Source organism: Doryrhamphus excisus, linkage group LG21, assembly GCF_037039965.1.
Source record: "Doryrhamphus excisus strain RoL-2023G ecotype Guam linkage group LG21, RoL_Dexc_Guam_v1.1, whole genome shotgun sequence".
Lineage (NCBI taxonomy): Eukaryota > Metazoa > Chordata > Actinopteri > Syngnathiformes > Syngnathidae > Doryrhamphus > Doryrhamphus excisus.
The window spans coordinates 8,165,490-8,188,095 of NC_136377.1; the positions used below are offsets into that span (position 1 = coordinate 8,165,490).

The 22,606-nt window shown below is 39.5% G+C and overlaps 1 protein-coding gene across 4 annotated transcripts in view; it reads right to left on the reverse strand.

The window, feature by feature from the left end:
- The window catches only part of LOC144894534 (uncharacterized), a 136,055-nt gene that overhangs the window by 22,643 nt on the left and 90,806 nt on the right, over positions 1 to 22,606 (reverse strand). Inside the window, exons 3-4 of one of the 4 annotated variants that reach the window (XM_078787514.1) lie at positions 14,513 to 14,544; positions 13,407 to 13,598 (exon numbers count right to left, since the gene is read on the reverse strand). The exons of 2 other annotated variants lie outside the window; for them this stretch is intronic. In XM_078787514.1, coding sequence (XP_078643640.1) covers positions 14,523 to 14,544 — 22 coding nt within the window. In that variant the 3' untranslated portion in view covers positions 13,407 to 13,598; positions 14,513 to 14,522. Of the gene's footprint in view, positions 1 to 13,406; positions 13,599 to 14,512; positions 14,545 to 22,606 lie in introns of those variants that run through there. One more of the 4 variants, XM_078787511.1, reaches the window with a different exon arrangement.

A 22,606-nucleotide genomic window follows, 5' to 3' on the forward strand; every position in this document is an offset into this window, starting at 1 on the left:
GCTGGTGTTGTGCCGCTCACTTTATAGTTGATAAACAGTATGTGAGTTCATAATAAACGACACATTACTATGGATATGGACTATGTTTACAATTAAAGTTTGCACTTATTGGACTTCTGGAAGTTAAGTTTAGAAAAATGTGGGTTAGAAGAGAGATGTTTCCTGTTTCAATCGCTTTCTTTAAGTTTTGAATATATAAATATATATAAATATATTTTATATAAATATAAATATATTGGAAGCTAACAAGTTTTCTCTGTAGCATGCTCCTATGTCCCTGCAGTGAACGCATAGCCTGTGTTGCACAGTACAATGTAAGAGTAGTCAAAGTGTAAATGTGACTATAGGGGTGTTATTTCATGTCTCCAAGGCTCTAGAAAGTCAGAAACAGGTTTTCCATGCTCCAACTACAAAAATAGTATTTTTTATTAATATTGAAACCTACTTCATGGAAATTCACTTATCACAGTCATGTCTAGAACCAATAAACGAGGGACGACTGTACAGCATGTATTCACTCGGGTAAAAATTTGGAAAAAAAAAAGCACCCTGACTGTGTTGCCTGTGCTGTCATTCCATTTTCTTCTGCTTATCTGAGCCGTGAGGTCAGCAGTCTCAGTAGGGAAGTCCATACTTCCCGGACCCCGACCACCTCTTCCACCCAAAGCCAACTGTGAGACATAATCCTTCCAGAGTGTCCTAGGTCTGCCCCGGGGCTTTCTCCCAGCTGGGCATGCACAGAACACCTCACCAGGGAGGCGTCCAGAGGGCATCCAGACTAGAAGCCCGAGCCACCTCCTCTCAATGTGAAGGAGAAGCATCTCTACTCTGAGCCTCTCCTGGATGACCTCGCTCCTCAGCCTCTGTGCTATTATTTTTCTGATAAATACACTGCATGCTGGCACTGTTATTAAACTGCGATTTTGTACCAAATTGACTTGGATTTTATTTCCCACACAGGTCAATGAACTCGAAAAAACACCTACTGTAACAATAGGGTGTTTAGCTAAATCAGCACAAAATGTGTGTAATATTTGAGCATGACTGGTTGAAAAACACAGCCGCCAAATAGCATAATGTCCCTGCAGGGACACGGGTTAGACGTAGCAAGTCAATGGCAATAGGTTATTCACCATTTGTTTTTGACAATAAACTTCGAAGACACCTACATTATGTGTATGATGTGTATGATGGCATTTTAGCACAACCCATAGGGGGCACCACAAATGTATATGTAAAATCACAGGCTGGTGACTTTTATCAACAAAGAGAATTAAACTTGCTACAATGCAACACAACAATAAGCCCAAGTAAGACAACCCTAGTAACAACATGTGCGACTGCTGGTGATGTGATACTGAAATATTGATACTTCTGATACCAGCTCTGAAACAGATTCTCAAATCAAAATACCAATAATTCCAATACTTTAGTGATTTGTGGTCTGCCATGTGTGCAAGTATAGAAAAGTATAGTATAAATATAGAAAATAGATGAATTTGCAAAGTATGGGTATCGGATTGTTATCGCCGACATCAGTCTGATATCGATTGGAAATGATCAATACCAGTGATATCTCACATCACTGTGTGTGTCTTTTTCAATAATTAAAGTTTATCACATTTGTAAAGACTATGCTAACAAGCATTGAATATGTCCCCATGTTGCTTACATCATACAGAGTTTGCATTTTCAACGTTTGTAGGTGCATTTTTTCTTCAAACTGTAAGGTAGACACACACACACACACTCAGATTGCTTCATAACCATTAAAAGCTTTTATGATGCAAATAGCAGCAAACTAATCTAAGCCCATCATTGATATTTTAATGTGCAAATGCATTTCAAGACAAAGACCATCAAATAGCAATTAACTTCTAAATAACAAAACATCCTAATAGAGTCATAGCATCAAGATTCCTTTTTAATCATTGGCCTCTTTAAAACTTAACCAACAGGAATTATCTCATTTTGTGTTGGCTTGTAACGACCCATCCACCCTCCAATTACATTTTTTCCCCCAATTTGAGGTGTTCCAATAAAAAAAAGAGCATAAATGTAAGCTTTAAGAAATGATGCACAGAAGCTCATAAATATATGAACACAATCAATGAGATGGATGTTGGAGTAGAGCTTTCTGAAAGTAAAGCTTGTTTATGTTCCGCCTTGAAAGTAAACTACTTCATTAGTGATACTTATGCTCCAATAATTTGGGACACTTCACAATGATTTCCTTTTTAATTTGCTCCCTGCATGATTTACTATGGAAGCCAACTTCCACCAAAATGAATGTGCTGAGCTTGAGTGTGTGTGTGTGTGTGTGTGTGGCTATTCCCAGCTGTCTTTTTTGTGCAGGATTGACTCCATTGTGTGCTACTTTCCTGGTCATGCTTGAAATAACCTGAGCTAAGCTGCCTTGCTGTAAATTGATAGGGGAGAACAGGAGAGGTTTACTCCAAATTTGTACAAGGAAAAAAAAAAACAGCAGTCATTTTCATGTTTCGCTTTATTTCCCCAAAATGAACTGGGACCAATGTCAACTAATGGATTCTGCTCAAGCATTTAATATCTTCAGCAAAGCGAACACTGTCAATCGTTTTAGCCATATTTGTCGAAAGACAACCACATCAGTACCAGGCACTTTAGACGATTTTTTTTTCCAGGCACACAGTCAAAAAAACCCCATCTTGTTTCTACCGTTTTTCTGTTCTTTAGTAATCAGCAGTAGAACATAGCTAAGTTTGAAGAAAATATCAGTTCCGACTTTGTGAGAAGATACATTTCAAGCATAACTTTAACTTTGACACCATTTTTTGGGGGGGTTGCTTTTTTCTGACAGCTCAAATACAACTATACCACAACATAAGCAACACAAAAAGGTGGTTATACATCATAATAACAATTCATTTACAAATATAACACCATGAACTATTTACTATTTAGAGTGGTTAGCATGTTGGCGAGATTCCGGGTACTCCGGTTTCCTCCCACATTCCAAAAACATGCTAGGTTAATTGGTGACTCCAAATTGTCCATAGGTATGAATGTGAGTGTGAATGGTTGTTTGTCTATATGTGCCCTGTGATTGGCCCAAAGACAGCTGGGATAGGCTCCAGCACCCCCCGACCCTCGTAAGGATAAGCAATACAAAATGAATGAATGAATATATAATATCTTTCACCTCTGCATTTAAATTAACATTTTATGTTATTTCATCAATTTAAAAACCGGAGCACAAAAAGCATTTGAATGTGAAATTCCGGGGAATAAAACGAACACTTTCTTATGTAAATGCATCAACAAGTGCCTCTCCATAAGATGAATGCATGGTAAGGAAAATGCCCTCATCGTCCTCTTTTATCTATATTAACAATACCCTCCTCATAAAGGAGGTGAATAAAATATTCAGTATGAGAGTTGTTCAAATACCACATGTAGCGTACAGTTTACTTGCGCTTTATATTCATTCACCTATAAAGTGTAAGGTAGCCTACTTCCTCAATATGCAATGAGCGGTGGTGAATCTCCATGCAAATCATACAACGTATAGCTGATTTAAAAAGGGATGAGTGCAGGTACATTTACATTCTTGCCTTTATTGCTCTAATCTGAGATAATGTATTCAGGGCACAGTGGCTGGGAGCAAATGATGAACATCTGCCTTCTATACGAAGATGGAGCCTATTATAGCTCATGACACACTTAAAGGCTTTAATGGGCACGTCAAAATGAAAGTCCGTGCTGATGGCAGACCTCAGTTCTCCTTGGTAAGTCACCAAAACGTCTGAAAGATGAAAGGAAGCGCGCACCGACCCCAAGCGTTGCCACTCCAACTAGCCAGAAGACTTTACTCATTCTTTATTTTTAGTCTATTTGTTTGTGCGTTTGAGAGCGGGAGCCGGGAAAAAATGAATAAATAAATGAATAAATAAATAAATAAATAAATAAATAAACAGGCTGCATGCTATTTTTAATTGGTTTAATCAGCCACAACTGCAGAACCTCAGGCATGCATTGCAGTGTCTTATCTCCATATGTTACTGGCTATAAATTGATTCCAATGCCTTACAGCGTATCTGATTGGACAGAAATTATAATTAGGTGAATACGCATTGTTATACACATGTAAACAAGTGGCAACTAAAGAGATAGCGAAGAAATAAAAACACTCCTAACATGACCTTTGACCAAGATATCATTAGTAGGAAGCGTATGAGAAATAAAACCTTTATGGTTATTATTCCATGAATTATATTGTTCAGGTTCACGGATGAGCTGGAGCCCCTTCCAACCTGTCAATACATAATAATAATAATTGTCCAGCTTTCCATCACCATTCCCAATACAGGCAGCAGCTCTTCCATCAAACTGGCAGGTCACATGTTGTGTATGAATGAACATATTATGCTGTTTTTATGCCAACACTGGCCTGTAATATTGGTTAGCTGATATTACTGGACCTGCCAGATGAAATGACATAACATTTTGATAATGAATTAGCTCAAAATGAATAGGGTCTTCTCCCAGTTCAAGATTTCAAAAAAGGTGTTACATTTATGAGAGCCAACTACAACTGATCTGATCATTGACTCTTGCTACTTCAGCAATATAATACCACAATTTCCAGCGTATCCTGTAAGCTGCTACTTTTTAAAAAATCTATTACTCTCATATGCCTTAGTTTAATTTATGCCTTAGTTCTAATATTGTGACATTCCCTTTACTTCGTAACTACTAGTAATTGTTTACATACTGTGCCGCTCGCGGGTCTGCGAGGAAAGCTGCCATTTCCTCACAGATAGGTCAGTATATACAGTATAACAACACTCGAGATGTCCTCTTCCTGAGAACAGTGAAGTCATCACACAGCAACTTAACACTCAAAACATGTACCAATATAATATACAATTTATTTTTCTAAAAAAACATTATTTTATTTGTACTCATATTGGTTTTCAGATTTATTAGTTCGATCTTTTCAATGTTAAGTTGCTGTGTGATGAGTTTAGTGTTTTTTATAAAATGGAACCGTATTTCAGATTGTTATATTGAGTAATCACCATTTGACATCTTGAAAGCCAACAAATACATGTGCAAAAAAAGCTACATAACAGTAGAATGTGAAAACCAGAGTTCAGAATGAATAGTTCAAAGTCCATACCAAAGACATGATTAAGAAATTAGTAGATATGTACGTTTGAAAGATATTATCTGTTAAAAGCAGCGAGGTGTTTTTAAGCTAATTCTATGCTATTGATTATCCTCAAAACAAACACATCTGTTTCATTGACGTCACACACGTCACATCACAATATGTAAATGTGCAAATGTAACTCCTGCATATGCAAATATTGGTTAAAACGCAAAACTGGCATCCGGCAGCTGGAATGATTTAACATGAATGAAATCCCGGTGTTTCTTCCAAAACAGAAGCAGTGGATGGAAAAAATGTGCAACATTACTGAAAGCTGCCATTTCTTTTTCTCCAGCATAAATAAAATGCTGGCTTGTTGGATGAATCCTAAAGCAGCTACGCTTACCTGATTGCAGGGGTGGATGAGGCAAACATACACAATTTCCAGCCCCCCCTCCCAAAAAAAAATTTCATAAAAAGTGATAGATTTAGTTATTTGATATAAAGTTCATACAGTATTACTGTCTTAATTCATGTTCTAAAAAATAACATAAAAATACCTAATCTATCATAATCATTTCAACTGCTTCCCCCTCTCTTCTCATGCAGTGGACTATTCCATGTTACTGTCCATGTGCACATTGATACCGTTTTTTTTTTTTATCCAACCATTTTTGCAGTCACAACAAGCAAAGACAAATGTCAGATGTGTCAAATGCAGAGAATACTGTGTAGTCGTAGCTCATTTATAGCCATAATAATTGCATTTAAATTGAATATTTTCAACGTTATGGCATTGAAAACCTGTTTCCGATGTTCGAAATACTCTCTTTAACATTATTAGACCCCTCAAGACATAAAATAACACCCGTATAGTCACCTTTACACTCATATTACCCATTATAGTAGATATAATCAGAGAAAATATGACATATATTAGATTTAGACATAGACATTAGACATAATGGTCGATAATGTACCTAATGGTCTTCATCCCTTTTGTAGAAAATGCACCCGGTCAAGAACATTCCACTTCTAGGTATTGTGATTATTTTTTAAATGTGTGAGATTGTAGGCTAAAAAACAATGTCCTCGGTTGTTGACAGGAAATGCAGTTACTGAAAGGTTTATGGTGATGGACCTTGGAACGGATTAATTCAGCTTCCTTTATTTCCTATTGCAATTTTTTCGTGTCTACTTATATTGGAGTACTGAGTGGGTTATTCTGGTACATTTCAATAGTATGATATTTTATACTGTATTTGGTGATAACTTTCATTCATTCATATTAATATCAGCCTTTTTGCTTATTAGGTGGGAGGAGTCATCACATGTGACTACCTTATATGGATATGAGTTGGATTCAATGGAAAAAAAACCACACTTGAGTTACCAAATATGGGTCCTCGCCTGATAAAAAGCTAAGCTTATTATGCCTTGGATCACAACCGAGGACATGAGAAAAACACATTAGCCTTCCATAATTCTGAATCACACAATAAGTCATGTCCGGACCTTCATCTTTCCATGGCTATTTACTTTTAATGACATTTAAATGTGTGTTGTTGTCCAACTTTGGTAGGACATCACACACACACACACGCAGACGACTGACCACCTGGCGCTTGACTGGCATGTTTGCCGCACAGCAGGTAGCGTGTGGGCACGTCTCCAGAGGCATCATTACACAACCTTCATCCCCTTTCACTGCGTCCAAGTTCATTCTTCAGAAGTGCCATTTGTTTAATGGCGAAGGACGCCGCCTCGCAATTAAAAAGCTTTAACAGACACATCGACTTGTGTTCTCTCTCTCTCACACACACACACACACAAGAGAGCGTTGACTGAGAGTCTCAGGAGGACTGAGGAAAATTCATAATTACACTTTGAATGATGATAAGAACTTCAATGACAAATGGTAATTCAGTTTCACTCTTTATGTTTTTATCTGTGTAACCTATTGCATGTATGGAAATGGAGGTTAGATTCAATAAGGTCATCATTTTTGGTGCTTATTTTATTTTATTTTTTGCAGTGTTCAATCGGTGCAAATTCAACTCTGCACTCAAAAAACATTCACGTCCAAAAATTAACTTAATACCATTTTATTCAAGTGGGGTACTTTGGCCCCATAACTACAGCCTCGCTTCTTGCTTTGCAGCTGATGTGTGTTAGAAGGCGTTCAAGGCACTTCCAATGCTAATTAACATACGTATCTAACGATTGGTATTGGATTTCCAAAGTTACGGTACTTTATCAATATATCTGTGTAGTAGAAATTGTGTGTGTATTTTGCAGCCAGCACATCAGTAACGACTTTCACTGCAAATCATTCTACGGGATGCAATTAGAGTTGATGTCAGAGCCGCTCAATAAAACCATGATATGATCTTCCTGTTAGGTTTTTGTGTCCTTCTCCTATCCCCAACCAGGATGAAATAACGTTATCCAAGATTGTTTTATCATTGATAAATACCTCAACTCTTTGTATTGAGTTGTGGTCTCCTATAGAGCAGCTACGCACAATAACCCGCACAGAAAACCTTTTAGATTTTCCAGAATCTGCACCTATTCCAGCTGTATTTTCTTTGATTTGTGCTTGCTGTCAAAAAGGTCTAATTTAATTTATTCCACCCACATGATTGGTCACAATGCTTCCTAACTATGAACCATATAAGGAAGTCCACCCCTCTGTGACATCACAAAGGGTCAGTTTTACCACACCTTTTGAGACCGAACGTTTTGAGCCATACCAAACTTCTTTCAGGACTCACTTCCAAATGTGCAAACCTCATTATCTGAAACTTTGGCATTGTTTAACACAAAAATGCAACATTCTAACTACATTTATAGGTCAGAAAAGTGGAAAAAGCATAACAGGTCCCTGAACTAAACTAAAAACTGCATTTTGTGCAAAGTTGCGTTGTCAATATTTCAATTTGTTTGATGATTTGTAACATTCAAGTGTGCCAAACATGCCAAAAAAAAAAAAAAACAGGAAGGAGGCGAACACTTTTTCTCACCACTGTACATTAGAGTGCATTGAGTTGTTCCCAATAAAGTGTCTGCTGAGTGTCAATATGTTAGCAAATGTGGTGTTGAGCCGGATATGTTTGACGGTGTGTGTGTGTGTGTGTGTGTGTGTGTAATAAACCCTTGAGCCAGGAGACCTCACAACGTTAACGGCTCTTCCATTCCAATTAAAACACGTTTAAGGCAAGAAATCTGGAAACGTCCGCTCCGCAGGGAGTCAACAGGGAAGCCTTGTGTCTTGCTTCTCACTCTACCCAAGAGTAATAATCACCTGAGATAATTACTTTCCCCTCTCAAGCAATTAATGCCAATTCCAACGGTGGTGTGCTACGTGACTCAGGCGGGGGGGCTGAGGTTATGCAGCGGGTTAACCATTAGCATTTTATATTAACTGTGCAACACATAAAAACCCAAAGAGAACGCATACAGTAGACTATTGGTTGACTATTGGTTGATTTACTATTGCCAATGTATGCTGATGCAATATAACGGCATGCATTACCATAATGACCTCAATCTCTTTATGTGAGTGACAGTAAGAAAAGCTTGAAGTCACTTTTTGGTTTAACATGATAAATCCCCAAGCCGGCTGAGTGGTTAGCGAGCAGGTCTCACAGCTAGAAAAGTTCAATTCCACCCTCGGCCATCTCTGTGTGGAGTTTGCATGTTCTCCTCGTGCATGCGTGGGTTTTCTCCGGGTACTCCGGTTTCCTCCCACATTCCAAAAACATGCTAGGTTAATTGGCGACTTCAAATTGTCCATAGGTATGAATGTGAGTGTGAATGGTTGTTTGTCTATATGTGCCCTGTGATTGGCTGGCGACCAGTCCAGGGTGTACCCCGCCTCCCACCCGAAGACAGCTGGGATAGGCTCCAGCACCCCCGTGACCATCATAAGGATAAGCAGTAGAATATGAATGAATGCTCATGTGTTGGGCCTAATTTATTATTAACTCGAAATTCATGGTTGTAGACAACCATCAAGTATCCCCACAGGGCATCCTTGTTTGCATTAATTTGTTCCAAAAGGTCAGACCAAAAAAACGAAACATACGAAAACTGCGAATAGTTCTCTTCATCTTTATGAAATGAATGACGCTTGCAACTTTCTTTGGCCCCATGGTGGGTTATTGAGCAGTCGCTGAATAACAGTGAGTCATCAAAGCGGTTTTGGGCACCCAGTTTCATGGACAAGTTTGTTATGTTCAATATTGTACGATAATTGAGACAATGTATGAAAGCCAAGTCTACATTTTTGCAATTGCAAACGGAATCATACGAAAAATAGGAAGTTTGAAACCTCGGTCCCAGAATTTCAGACTCAAACCAAGGTTGGCTCCATGGTGGGTTATTTTTCAGCCATGATCAACTAGAAAAGTAGACACGAGTGGCATAACTGTGCTATTTAAGGACTCACATGGCATATACTACTAACACGACAAGATACGCACCATACTATATTCTAACCGTCAAATGTACATGAACCGAGGCAAAAATGTTTTGTAGGTTTTTAACATAAACCGTATAAAACCTGCACTCCAAAAGATCTCCCCGATTAAGAGTCATTAGCATGCAAATATGGATGTTAAGCGAAAGCACACACACTAAACAAACATCAATTTCTAAGCCTGTGCTCTCCAACACGGCCCTCCCTGTCAGTGTTCCTGGGATGGCTCTGGCATTAATTAGGATAAAAATCCCAAGCAAGTATCTGTGATCCTGCTGCGTTGGAGTGGTCAGGTTTTCATTCATGTAAACACGTGGTAATATACCACTGTACGAGCTGTCACACGCAGCCGTCACTCCATAGGGAGCACTTGTGTGCTGGTGCCAGTTTCTCATCACGGGGTATGCAAAACATTTACACACTGACCCATGCCTCACACGTTTTGCTTAATTATTTATTTATTTATTTATTTTGCTACAGCTCCAGGATGGAAAGACACTCAGCAGGGAAGGATGAGCGTTCGTTTCATTGAAGCTGATCTTCTCAAGTGATTACTTATTCACACAGTGTTTATTCCCATGTGTCGCAGGCTGTCATTTGCCGAGTTGCTGCTTGACAACACAAAAACATCTCAAGCTTGTACGGGCCTACCTTGAATCCTTAAATCGATTCCTTGACATCCAATATGTTTGTTTTTTAACTCATCATAATTTGCTCTAACTGTCAAATGCACTAAGTACTAATTGTTTTGTCTTTGTAACTGTCTTAAAAGCAGCATCATAATGCTTCTGCTGGAGACTGATGCATGTGAGTTCCAGGAAGAAAAGCTCTGACTTGGAGAGAGGTGCATGTATGTACAATAAAGTCTCTTGACCCGGAAAAAATAATTACCATCTTACACTCAAATTCATGATTCACTGAACTTTGGTCCATACAGTACATGTACAGCACATACAGCATACAGTACATATACCGGCTTACAATTGTTATATATTTATAGAATAATAGCAGGCGGACAGGAAGTGACATAGGGGGGTTTAAAGTTAAAATGGGCATTGATCACATTTTTATTCCAGGTTTTTATTAGAGTTTATATTAGTAATTCAAACCTGCAACACAAGCATGTTGTTCCGGGCTAGTGTCTCTCCCCGACCAATACAGGAACATTACTGACACCTAGTGACCAGTCTAGAATATTGCATATCATTGAATGTGTAAATGGTTGTTTGTCTATATGTGCCCTGTGATTGGCTGGCAACCACTCCAGGGTGTACTGCACCTCTCAACAGCTGGAATAGGCTCCAGCATGCCCGTGACCCTTTGTGAGGATAAGCGGTCCAAAAAATTGATTATTAGAGCCCTCTGGACATGAAATAACACCCCTATAGTCATTTTTAGCATAGAAAATGAATGAATTAATGTTTGAAAATGCTTCAATTATGCAAAAAAATATGCAACATGATGCAATATGTGAAATAATAACCAGTATTCGACCAGGAAACAGCATTATGTATTTATTCATACCTTTTTCAAAAACCATAATAGAGTGAAGCGGAGAGATCCAAAGGGCAAAGCAGTGAGGAACAAATGTATAATGTATTGTATGTAAGCCTGAGACCCCTTTGCATTCACTGATTGCATTAATTATATTGATTTGAGGGAAAAATTAAGAAAAAAGGGGGACTTAAATATCACATCCAAGCCTTCAATATCACCACTAACAAGAGTTATGTTCTCACTGGTCTCACTCAACACACAACGCATACACACACACTATGACATGCACACACACACACACACACACGTAAAGGTCAGATTTATTGAAGTCCTTTATTTCCCTATTGAATTGCAACAAATTACCAAGGCGTACTTCGTAATGGCAAAGGCTGTGTCGAGTGAAAAACAAGCGCAATATCAATTAGTTGCAATCCAAAACATGCCATTAATTAGAGGACAACAACACTGAAATCATCATGTACGGTGAAGGTCAGCAATAATATCAGGAGACGGCACAGCCAGCCGACACTACATTTTGGGGGTGGCGTGATGTTCTATTTTAAAAAAACAGACTTTATAGTTGTTGCGTGTAAACACTATAGAAAAGTAGTTGAAAACTACTGGAGGTGACATTTAAAAAGAAAAGTCTCTGTTTGAGTTGGCTAAATAACCACATTGTTCTTTAAAGTGTTTATACGACAACAAGAGAACTGTCACATTTGGAGTGGGGGGAGGGGAAAGAGGTAAAACAATGGCTGTCCATGATAAATGCAGAGGGCCCTTCTATTTAGCCTGTTTTTGTCTGCCAGGAACAGATAATATGCCACGTAAATATTCATTGAATTACTAAAGATGAAGAGCCTTTTCATAAGGCGTAAGTGTGTGTGTGCGCTGACATTTCAAATGCCATCCAGGAAACCCTCAAGCCTAAACATTCCTTAACTGGCTTCCTCTTTCAGGGCTCAAATGGATCCTGTTTAATGAGCTCCTCTGCAAATGAAGGCTGGGATCAGACTGACAAATAGTTTTACACAAGATGTTCTTATCTCGCATGATCTATTTTCCCGCTAATGAGTCAAAGTGGGCGTCAAAATTCACTATACAGAGTGTTACGGACGTATAGATAGAAGTGCAGAAAAAAAACTCAATCAGAAATGGAATACAGGTCATTGTATCGGTTTGGGGGGGTTTTCATGAGCTGGGATCTTAGCATAAAGTATAGAGAGGAGAAAAGTTGAATAGGAAGTTTGAGGAGTGCAGAAAAAGTTGCAGCAAAGAGAAGAGCTGGAAGGTCTAGCATATAAATTTGAGAATAAGCAGCCCTAAATCCGATTAGCGAAAAATTGGCTTGTGAACATTGACCCTTGCCACCTTAAGCACATTGGTATTCAGGAAGTATTAGTAGCTGTTGCATTCAATGTAGCTCCATTGCAGTTTCTTGCAGTACTGTTTTGAAGTGGAAACATAGAGATACTGTATCAAATTTGATGTGATTAACTACAGCTTTGACTAAGAAGAAACGGGGGAGATGTGTCAAGAAGGGCATTTGGTACCTATAAATGTTGCCAACGTGTAGTCAATAAGGTTTGGACACTTTGAAAACCGACATTTAGTGATGTCACTGCAACCCGGACTTCCTTATACGGTCTGCAGATGGCCTGCATTTTCATTCATTCATTTTCTACCGCTTATCCTCACGAGGGTCGCAGGGGTGCTGGAGCCTATCCCAGCTGTCTTTAGGCGAGAGGCGGGGTACACCCTGGACTGGTCGCCAGCCAATCACGGGGCACATATAGACAAACAACCATTCACACTCACATTCATACCTATGGACAATTTGGAGTCACCAATTCACCTAGCACTGTGATTGGCTGGCGACCAGTCCAGGGTGTACCCCGCCTCTCGCCCAAAGACAGCTGGGATAGGCTCCAGCAACCCCGCGATCCTTGTGAGGAAAAGCGGTTGAAAATGAATGAATGAATGAATTAACCTAGTTTTTGGAATGTGGGAGGAAACCGGAGTACAACTTGGGACCTACGTTTCTCAAAGTCCTTGGGAACGCTCGGGAGTGTGACCTATGACAGTGGAGTGGGCTCGGCGGTGGTGGGGTAAATTACCGAGACCGTTTTGGGCAGGAAGCAGGAAATATGAGAAAACACTGCTGGAAGAGGTGCAGAGTCTGGAAGATCTAGAAAGCTTTCTGCGTGGAGCTGCTATTTCGGAGTCCAGATCGCAATACCAAGCCCTGATAATGAGTACAACACTTTTTTTTTAATTAATAGGCTGTATTTAACCACAAAACAGCATGATTTATTAATTAATATCCTTTTGAAGCAGTGAAATTTTAGCCACAAAGTGGCGAGGGATGACTGTACTGATTTGAACCTTTGTTTTTCAATAGATCAATGGTTTCTCTGAAGAATCATCCGCCTCTACTTTCTTCTCTTGTCTCATAGATACCCAAGCCATCCGACAGAGTTGAGTCGCCTACAAAGGAAAGCGACGGCTGACAATTGTGGTGCCAATCCTGTCTGGACAGCAGCACTTGATTCAATTATACAGGAAATACAAGAAGCAGTTGCAACAACAATGACAGGATTACCAAGAGCAAAAGAGAAGAGGAAGAAGTGGAGAAAGACTTGATGCTATCGATAGTGTAAGATGGACCTAGCCCCAAATACATGACACCACACCATTCACTGGGCGTCCGTGATGAATTCTCAATGTGTATAAGCTACATAAATGGGCAAAAAAAAGGAGAAGACAAATAACACACATTGCAACTCAAAGAAGATTAAAAATGTGTGGGATTGTATGACACAAGCAATCTGATCAACACAAACACAATCCTTTGACAATATGTTATTATTGTGGCATCTTTCAAGAGCTTTACGTTGTATGAAAAGGGATGAATAGAAAGCGTTACATCAGTAGGTGTCTATCAACAATCTGGTTTATCACGGGAATTTGCTAGGGTTTTGAAGAAAAAAAAATTATACACTATAATTAGTAGAAAAGTACTTGGCTATTTTTAAAAGCTTGGATTTTGAAAAAACAAACAAAAAAAAAAGCGGAAGCTCCAATTGTAGTCCCAAATGACTACAATCTGAAATCTAAATTAGAATATTGTAAATTCTTTTGTGCCTATTTTGTGTGTCAATTGTGCCTATTGTAGTGTGAATGGTTGTTTGTCTATATGTGCCCTGTGATTGGCTGGCGACCAGTCCAGGGTGTACCCCGCCTCTCACCCGGAGACAGCTGGGATAGGCTCCAGCACCCCCCGCGACCCTTGTGAGGAAAAGCGGTAGAAAATGAATGAATGAATTGTGCCTATTGTGACATAAGAAAGGGTCTTCCCGATAAGCAATAAACAATATTTATACTGATGTAATAATACTTACATACTCAAAGTCAATACTTGAAAATGCAATACCTATAAAACAAAACAAGGTGACAGTATAAGTCTGCAAACACCTTCCCATTCCCTTACCCATTATATCTCTGTCTAGCATGACCAGATTTGCTTTATTTGGGTTTTATTTTGTTTTAATTATACAGTAGGGAATGTCCAATGTTATCAACCGACCAATGATATCAGACAATATTGGCAGAAATTCATATTGGCAGTTCATTTGTTACAACTGGTGTAAGCCAGTAGTTGGATCCCAATATAGCGAGGACAAAAAGCCAGATGTAGATAAAAAGTCCAATACAAAAAGTTCTCCAATGGAAACAACAACTGCTGAAAAATACTGGCAGATGAAAACTACAAAAAAATAGAGTTAGTGGAATAAGCTAAATAGAAAAAAGTACATACTTCTCATAGAGCAAATGACCAGAAAGTAACAAGACACGGGAATGTAGTAGTTGTACAGGGAGCGAGTGAAGGCCAAGGAAACAATCTGGCAATGAGTGAGGCTTATAAAGCCCTGATGATGAATTGTTCTCAGGTGTGCACGGGTGGCTCTGCCCCAGCAGGACCTGCAGTGCACTGAAACAGGCAACAAACAGGCGGCAACAGAGCAGCTAAAGATGAACATGACATCACACAGTATCTGCCAATAATGATATGGGCGCACGAGTAATTAAAATGACAATTACTAACACTTTGAATTGTGGTGTACAATTTATGTTTTGGACGCTAACTTTATTCTGAGTTTTTGGCATGAAACAAAAAGATATATCACCACATTACGGCCTTGCTCAAGGGTCACAACCAAAAGGAGACACAGCAGAAGTACAACTTAGCAACATACTTATACTTAGCAACATGTATAGCGTAGAGTTTACATGCGAGTAAGTGTTGTACATAAACCTTATGCGAACAAAAGTACCAAAAATAAAAGCTAGTAGAATGACCTCTGACCTCCCAGCCACCACAGTTGCCCCAACTCACCCAATCAGCCCACAGCACCCTCAACAGGACCCAAAATAAATAATCATCATACATATTTTTCCGATGACAAATGATAAATTTATTTTTGAATTTTATTGCAGTAGTGGACATCAACTTTCATTTAAAGCTACCCTAACTTCAATAATGAAATATTAATTAAAAAAAAAAATCTTTTGCAAGCCGTCATGTTTTTCCCCGACGATTCAGATGTAGACAAGATGTCCTCGGAAATAATTGAAAAGTCATTCAAGACTCAATCCATCTGCATGGTTTTTAAAGTTGTATTAGTAGTATGTACACCCATCTCCTCCTTCTTTCTCCAAACTTAATTAATTGGAGTTAAACATAGTTAAACTTACATACAATCCTGTATGTAAGACCAGTTGAAAAATTGCAAGAATTAGTGGGTAATTTATTGTAACCATTAAGCTAAAGTTGGCTGTTCATAAAAACCCTGAAACTTCAATAATATTTTCAAAAAAGGATTCAGTAATGAGTATGTGCGTCATTCTTGTTAATCATCTAAAAAATTGGTTTGGGCACGTTTGATGCCCGTGCTTCCAGTAGGCTAGTGGGAATGTTGGTCCAGGTGGCGAAGATGGCTTCACTGCAGGGCATCCACGCTTTGAAACTGATCAACCTCCCCCTGCCATCCATCCCCAACCCAAATGTTCTCAATTGGATTTAGATCAGGCGAACATCCAAGTGACGTTTTTACTAGTGGGTCTCAACCTAACAGTGGGCTGCAGAGTTGTTTTGGGTGGGGCGCGGTCCCGTGTTTGGTGCTCTAATGCAAATTCCAAATGGGCAATTTAGTGGCATTGAAAGAGACAAGGCCATTTTTGCTCTGAATTTTTGCTCTCAACTCCAAATTGTCCATAGGTATGAATGTGAGTGTGAATGGTTGTTTGTCTATATGTGCCTTGTGATTGGCTGGCGACCAGTCCAGGGTGTACCCCGCCTCTCGCCCGAAGACAGCTGGGATAGGCTCCAGCTGTCCAGCAACCCCCACGACTCTCGTGAGGAAAAGCGGTAGAAAATGAATGAATAAATGAAATACTGCTTGAACCTACTACTCAAAGACTACTTGAGTCTTGAACCAGCCATGATGTGCTATATATATCACGATATGGACAGTTACTATGGTACCCATTATGTCATTGTATGGTCATATCACCTCGTACTTCGGTATGGGACAACAAATTTTAAAATTCAAAATGCAAAAACAAAAACACCTAACTGTATTATGGAAAGCAGGAAGTGAACAAATGTAACAGTTACTGATTGTAAAAGTACCAGATGGAGGGGTAGGATTTAATAAGCTTTGCTTCTTCCTACTCCTTTCGAACATGTGGAACTGTGAACTGATTATGTGATGCATTCAATTGTAATCTGATGCATGTTCAAATGAAATAAAACCATTACCATTACCTACTACCTCCTTAAGATCCAACAGTGAAAAATGTATATTCTTGCAATACAAGTTTGATCAGGAGTGTATTGATTGTCAATCTGACAATCAACTGACTGACTTTTGAATTCCTTTTTGTGGTGCCAACAACATCTGCTTGTTAATAATAAACTACATCTATTTGGCTCCAAAAAGGCAGGCAGTTTAGGAAAGATCACCGTGCCAAAGTCTGCATTTGAATTAGTGCTGGATCATTAATGAGAGCGAAGATATGTGAGAACCTTTTTTCCCTTACTTTTTTTTTTTCTTTAAAAAGTGGTTTGGTCTACCTCTGAGGCCAGTGTGCTAATAGAAAAGTTAATTACATCAGAGGCAGTCATGTTCATGTATAGACTTTGACAGAAGCTATAGAGGAAAAGGTTAGCGGAGTATGTTCCAGTCCCCCTGACAGCCACCGTGTTTAATTGCATCGTCTTGGCCTTGGATGTCAGCGACTTGACAGTCGTGTAACATATAGTCATTGATTCGCCACAGCTTGTTATGAAACTCAACATGCAGTTTTCATACCAACACATAAACCCTCAACAATCATTGTTTTGTAAAGGTTTCTTCTTGTAGCAGAATACACATTTCAAATGATGTACCGCTGCATGTACTGCATCCACAGATCCAAATGATTGATAGTTGAGCATTGCCAATGAGCTTAAATCGGTCTACTAGTCCAGCACGGCTCTTAGGGAGTCAGGAAGTGAGTTTTACCAAAGTACTTTTGCACAACAACACGAGCTGGCATCTGTCGCACTGCCATAACTGTGACATATATGTAAATATACAGTTGTTCCTTGCCACATCATGGATAGAATTTCAAGACTTTGAGTAAAGTTAACATATAATTCACCTAAATTAAGTATTTTCAATCATAAATACGGATAAATAAACTAAAATAAAAAATCCAAGAGTGTATTTTATACTGCAACTGGGTTACTGTAGTCTTTACATTGTGTTTTAAATGGCAAATTTTTATTTTATATTGGGTAATATGAGTATAAAAGTGACTATAGGGCTGCTATTTTGTGTCCAGAGGGCTCTAACCATCCATACATTTTCTCTACCGTTAATTCTCACGAGGGTGGAGGGCATGCTGGAGCCTATGCCAGCTGTCTTCGAGCGAGAGGCAGCTTACACCCTAGTTTGTTCGCCAGCCAATCACAGGGCACATACAGACAAACAACCATTCACACTCACATTCATACTTATGGACAATTCAGAGTCGCCAATTAACCTAGCGTGTTTTTGGAATGTGGGAGGAAACCAGAGTACCCGAAGAAAACCCACACAAACACGGGGAGAACATGTAAACTCCACACAGAGATGCCCAAGTGGGAAATCGAACCCAGGTCTCCTCGCTGTGTGGCCTGCGGATGAACCACTCCAAAAAAAAAATCTATTAAGAAGGTTGTAAACAGGTTTTCTATGCTCCAACTACAATAAGGAATCACAATTGTCTGAAGTTCATCCATCATCGTCGTCCAACTAACTGCAGTAAATAAAGGATTACTGTATTATCATATATACAGTACCTATAGACAAGCTCATGGGCACAGTTGCTGTTGTGTAGTTACTTCTAGCTGTCAATTATTAATGTTAACCTGAATATTGTATAATAGATACGTATAACTGAAACCGCACAAAAATAAACAACAAATGCATAGATATGTCATATACTGTAACTCCTGTCAGTGGTTAATGATAACACTCCCCTTCATAACATAAGTAACCAAAATGACTAGAAATAAGCAAACCAAAGCCCTCAGTATTTCATCGTATTGAATTTTTCCTCACGCTGCAAAGCATATTAACAGCAACCTTTAATTTGCATAATAGAAATGATCAAAAACCTCACAAAATAAGTCAAAGTCAGGAGCACATTTGCTCATGCACAGGTGCAAAATAACTCATTCAGTCCTTCCTCCCACCAGTTATTAATAGAATAGAAATAACCCAAACAACTTGAAATAATCCACAAATACAAAGCCCAAATTATGCCTGCTCAGGCACAAACACAGGCCCACATCATGGAAGTGTTGTTAAATTAATGCAATTTCTCCTCCTGACAATTATCACGGATCTTCTCTCATGTTTCTGTAAATCTATAAAAAGGAAAACAAAGCCGCAGTCAAACATGGCGGTGAGCCGTCGCGAGCAGCGAGACGTCGAAGAGGACAGATGGATGTCTCCGGTCGACAGAGAGCGGGACAACAACCAGATTAATCATCCCATCATGTGTGATTAATTTGGAAGTCAGCTCTACTGGCAGAGCGACAAAATGAACCAGACGCCCTGCTGATGCGTCAACATGTTTACAGTGAAGGATTTGCTCTCATACTGTATGTGCAAACACACTCCCTTTGTCTCTCACGCGTACACACACACACACAGTCGGAATGGTGAGAAGCTTATTGCGATCGTTTCTAAGGTGAACATTTATGAGTTTTGTTTTGCTTCCGAGGTCAGTCTCATGCAAGGTTTAATATCATGAACTACACAAGGCCATCTTTAGTCACTTTTTAAGTTTACTGGTGTGAAGGACATTTGGGTTGTCATATTTCATAGTACCAGAAATGACCAGACCTCTCATATAATACTTCAATAGCCTTATTTTGTATCAAAATGCTCCAGGGAGGAAAACACACACACATAAAAAACAACAATGGCGTGTCACCTCATGGCGAAAGAATAGAAGAGCTTTGTGCTGCTTCTCCCTCTTTTTCAAATGTGCAGGTGTTCTGGCACACAACTCAAAGTGTCTACGAGTGTGTAGGTGTGTAGGTGTGTGAGGTGTGTGAGGTGTGTGCGCGTTCACCTTTACTGTCCTCTCCGCAAGTGCCCTTGATCAGCAAAAACGTACAGCGTCATCGAAAAACACACACACACGCGAGCTCACACATCAAAACAAGGTGTGTTTGCAAAGTTGTGAGAAATGCTCTCGGGGGAATCTGGTGACTTTTGTGCTTTGTAGGGTCCTGTGGAATAAAAAAAAAACCCATAAAAAATAAAAGGAAAAAAAATCGGAGATGAGAGATGAAGGAGATGCTCAGCTGGCAGCGTCAATGAGTTGAAGAGAGAACACATTTCACTGGGCTCGTCCACATGTCAAGGCTGCCCTTCCCTTTACATTCTCTATACAGTATATTATATACTATATGCTATATGCTATACTGTATGTATGATCATGCTTTTAGTTGTTTCCGACATGCATATCAAGTTATACTGAGCAACATCACATGCTTACACTTGCACAAAAATGTTGACAAGGATGTGACAGATACAAGCAACATTTTTGTTTTTGCTCCCATTTTTGACCTCACGGATTTAAAAACTGTTTCTTCCTGCACAAAAGGCATTCATTCATTGCTGGAGCCCATCCCAGCTGTCTTCGGACAAGAGGCGGGGTAACACCCTGGATTGATCTACTGAAGTCTTTACAGCATGTTTTAAATGTCAAATTTTTATTTTATATTGGAATACATGAGTGTAAAAGTGCGGCACGGCGGTCTAGTGGTTAGCGCGCAGACCTCACAGCTAGGAGACCAGGGTTCAATTCCCACCATCGGCCATCTCTGTGTGGAGTTTGCATGTTCTCCCCGTGCATGCGTGGGTTTTCTCCGGGTACATGCCAAAAACATGCTAGGTTAATTGGCGACTCCAAATTGTCCATAGGTATGAATGTGAGTGTGAATGGTTGTTTGTCTATATGTGCCCTGTGATTGGCTGACGACCAGTCCAGGGTGTACCCCGCCTCTCGCCCGAAGACAGCTGGGATAGGCTCCAGCACCCCCGCGACCCTCGTGAGGAAAAAGCGGTAGAAAATAAATGAATGAGTGTAAAAGTGACTATAGGGGTGCTATTTCGTGTCCAGAGGGCTCTAATAATCCACATTTTAATCCACATCCACTAATAATTTTCTGTACCGCTTATCCCCACAAGGGTCGCAGGCATGCTGGAGCCTATCCCAGCTGATTTTGTGTGAGAGGTCGCCAGCCAATCACAGGGCACATATAGACAAACAACCATTCACACTCACATTCATACCTATGGACAATTTGGAGTCGCCAATTAACCTAGCATGTTTTTGGATTGTGGGAGGAAACTGGAGTACCCGGAGAAAACACACGGGAAAAACATGCAAACGGCACAGAGAATCAAACCCAGGTCTCCTAGCTGTGTGGCCTGCGCATTAACCACTCATTCATCCCACAAAAGGCACATTTCTCCCAAATATTATTCATTAATCTGTATTAGTGAGCATTTATTATTCATAATATATATTTCCTGCCCCTCACAGTTCTGGCATATGAAGGTGCTGATTAGACAGCATGATTATTGCACAGGTGTGCCTTAACATACAATGTAAACTATGTAAACAATGTAATTTCTAATATGAAAGTGTGTGCCCACTATAGATAAACCATATATCTTTTAAGCCTATGATATCTGACTGTACATGAAGCAGGATTTTTATAACAATGCTGGCATTGATCAGCACTTTTTTAGGTATTATCATTGAAATCACATATATTTTTAGTATTTACAAGTATAGGTGTTGACAAGCCATTGTTTGTTGCTTTAAATTGTCTTTGGCTTTGACTCTGGCATGCTAAGTGTGCTAAATGCTAAAAGTTCAGTTGAAATTATTTCAATGTTCACATGAGTTGAAATACAACTGAAATTGTGTTAATCTACGGTTATGAAACGTTCTTTTGAGTGTTAGCAGTGGGTGCAAATGCTAAATAGACACTGAACTTTGATGTTGAGTCATTGATCTGACATTGAATATTCAACGTAGATTATCCATGGTTTTAATGTCACCTTGCTATCTGGGAAAAAATGCTCACTGGGTGACATGGACAGTAAGTTCTCTTGGATTGACAAGCTAAGTAGCCTGCGGAAAATGATACAAAATTGTGGCTCATTTCTAAGAATAAATGGTCATTCTAAGAATCATAAAAGCTTGCAATGTTATTAATATTGACTGACCCACAAGGCATTATTACATCAACAATATGTTTATTATTATTATTTATATTATTGTGGCTGCACAGTGTTGAGTGGTTAGCGTGCTGGCCACACAGCGAGAAGACCAGAGTTTGATTCCACCCTTGGCCATTCCTTCCACATTCCAAAAACATGCTAGGTTAATTGGTGACTCCAAATTGTCCATAGGTATGAATGTGAGTGTGAATGGTTGTTTGTCTATATGTGCCCTGTGATTGGCTGGCCACCAGTCCAGGGTGTACCCCGCCTCTTGTCCGAAGACAGCTGGGATAGGCTCCAGCACCCCCACAACCCCCGTGAGGAAAAAGCGGTAGAAAATGAATGAATGAATGAATTATTATTATTGTTATGTTTATTGCACTGCATCAGATTGAGAATGGCCGCCCCACTTGTGGTTTAAATAAGGTGATTCTTAAATGGGTTCAATTCGGGTTATCGCTCTCCTCAAACCAGTCCTCACATCAGCGAAAGCATGTAAAGCACGAACAGAGTGAGCCCTTTTGTCAGTCATCTCTTTGTCTCGGGGGCGGGGCCGTTACCATCCTAGTATTGTATTATTGTACTTTTCTTCCAAGCAAAGCCTCTGGTTTTGGTAGACCCAATCACACGTATCGTCTCATGAACAGAGCGTCT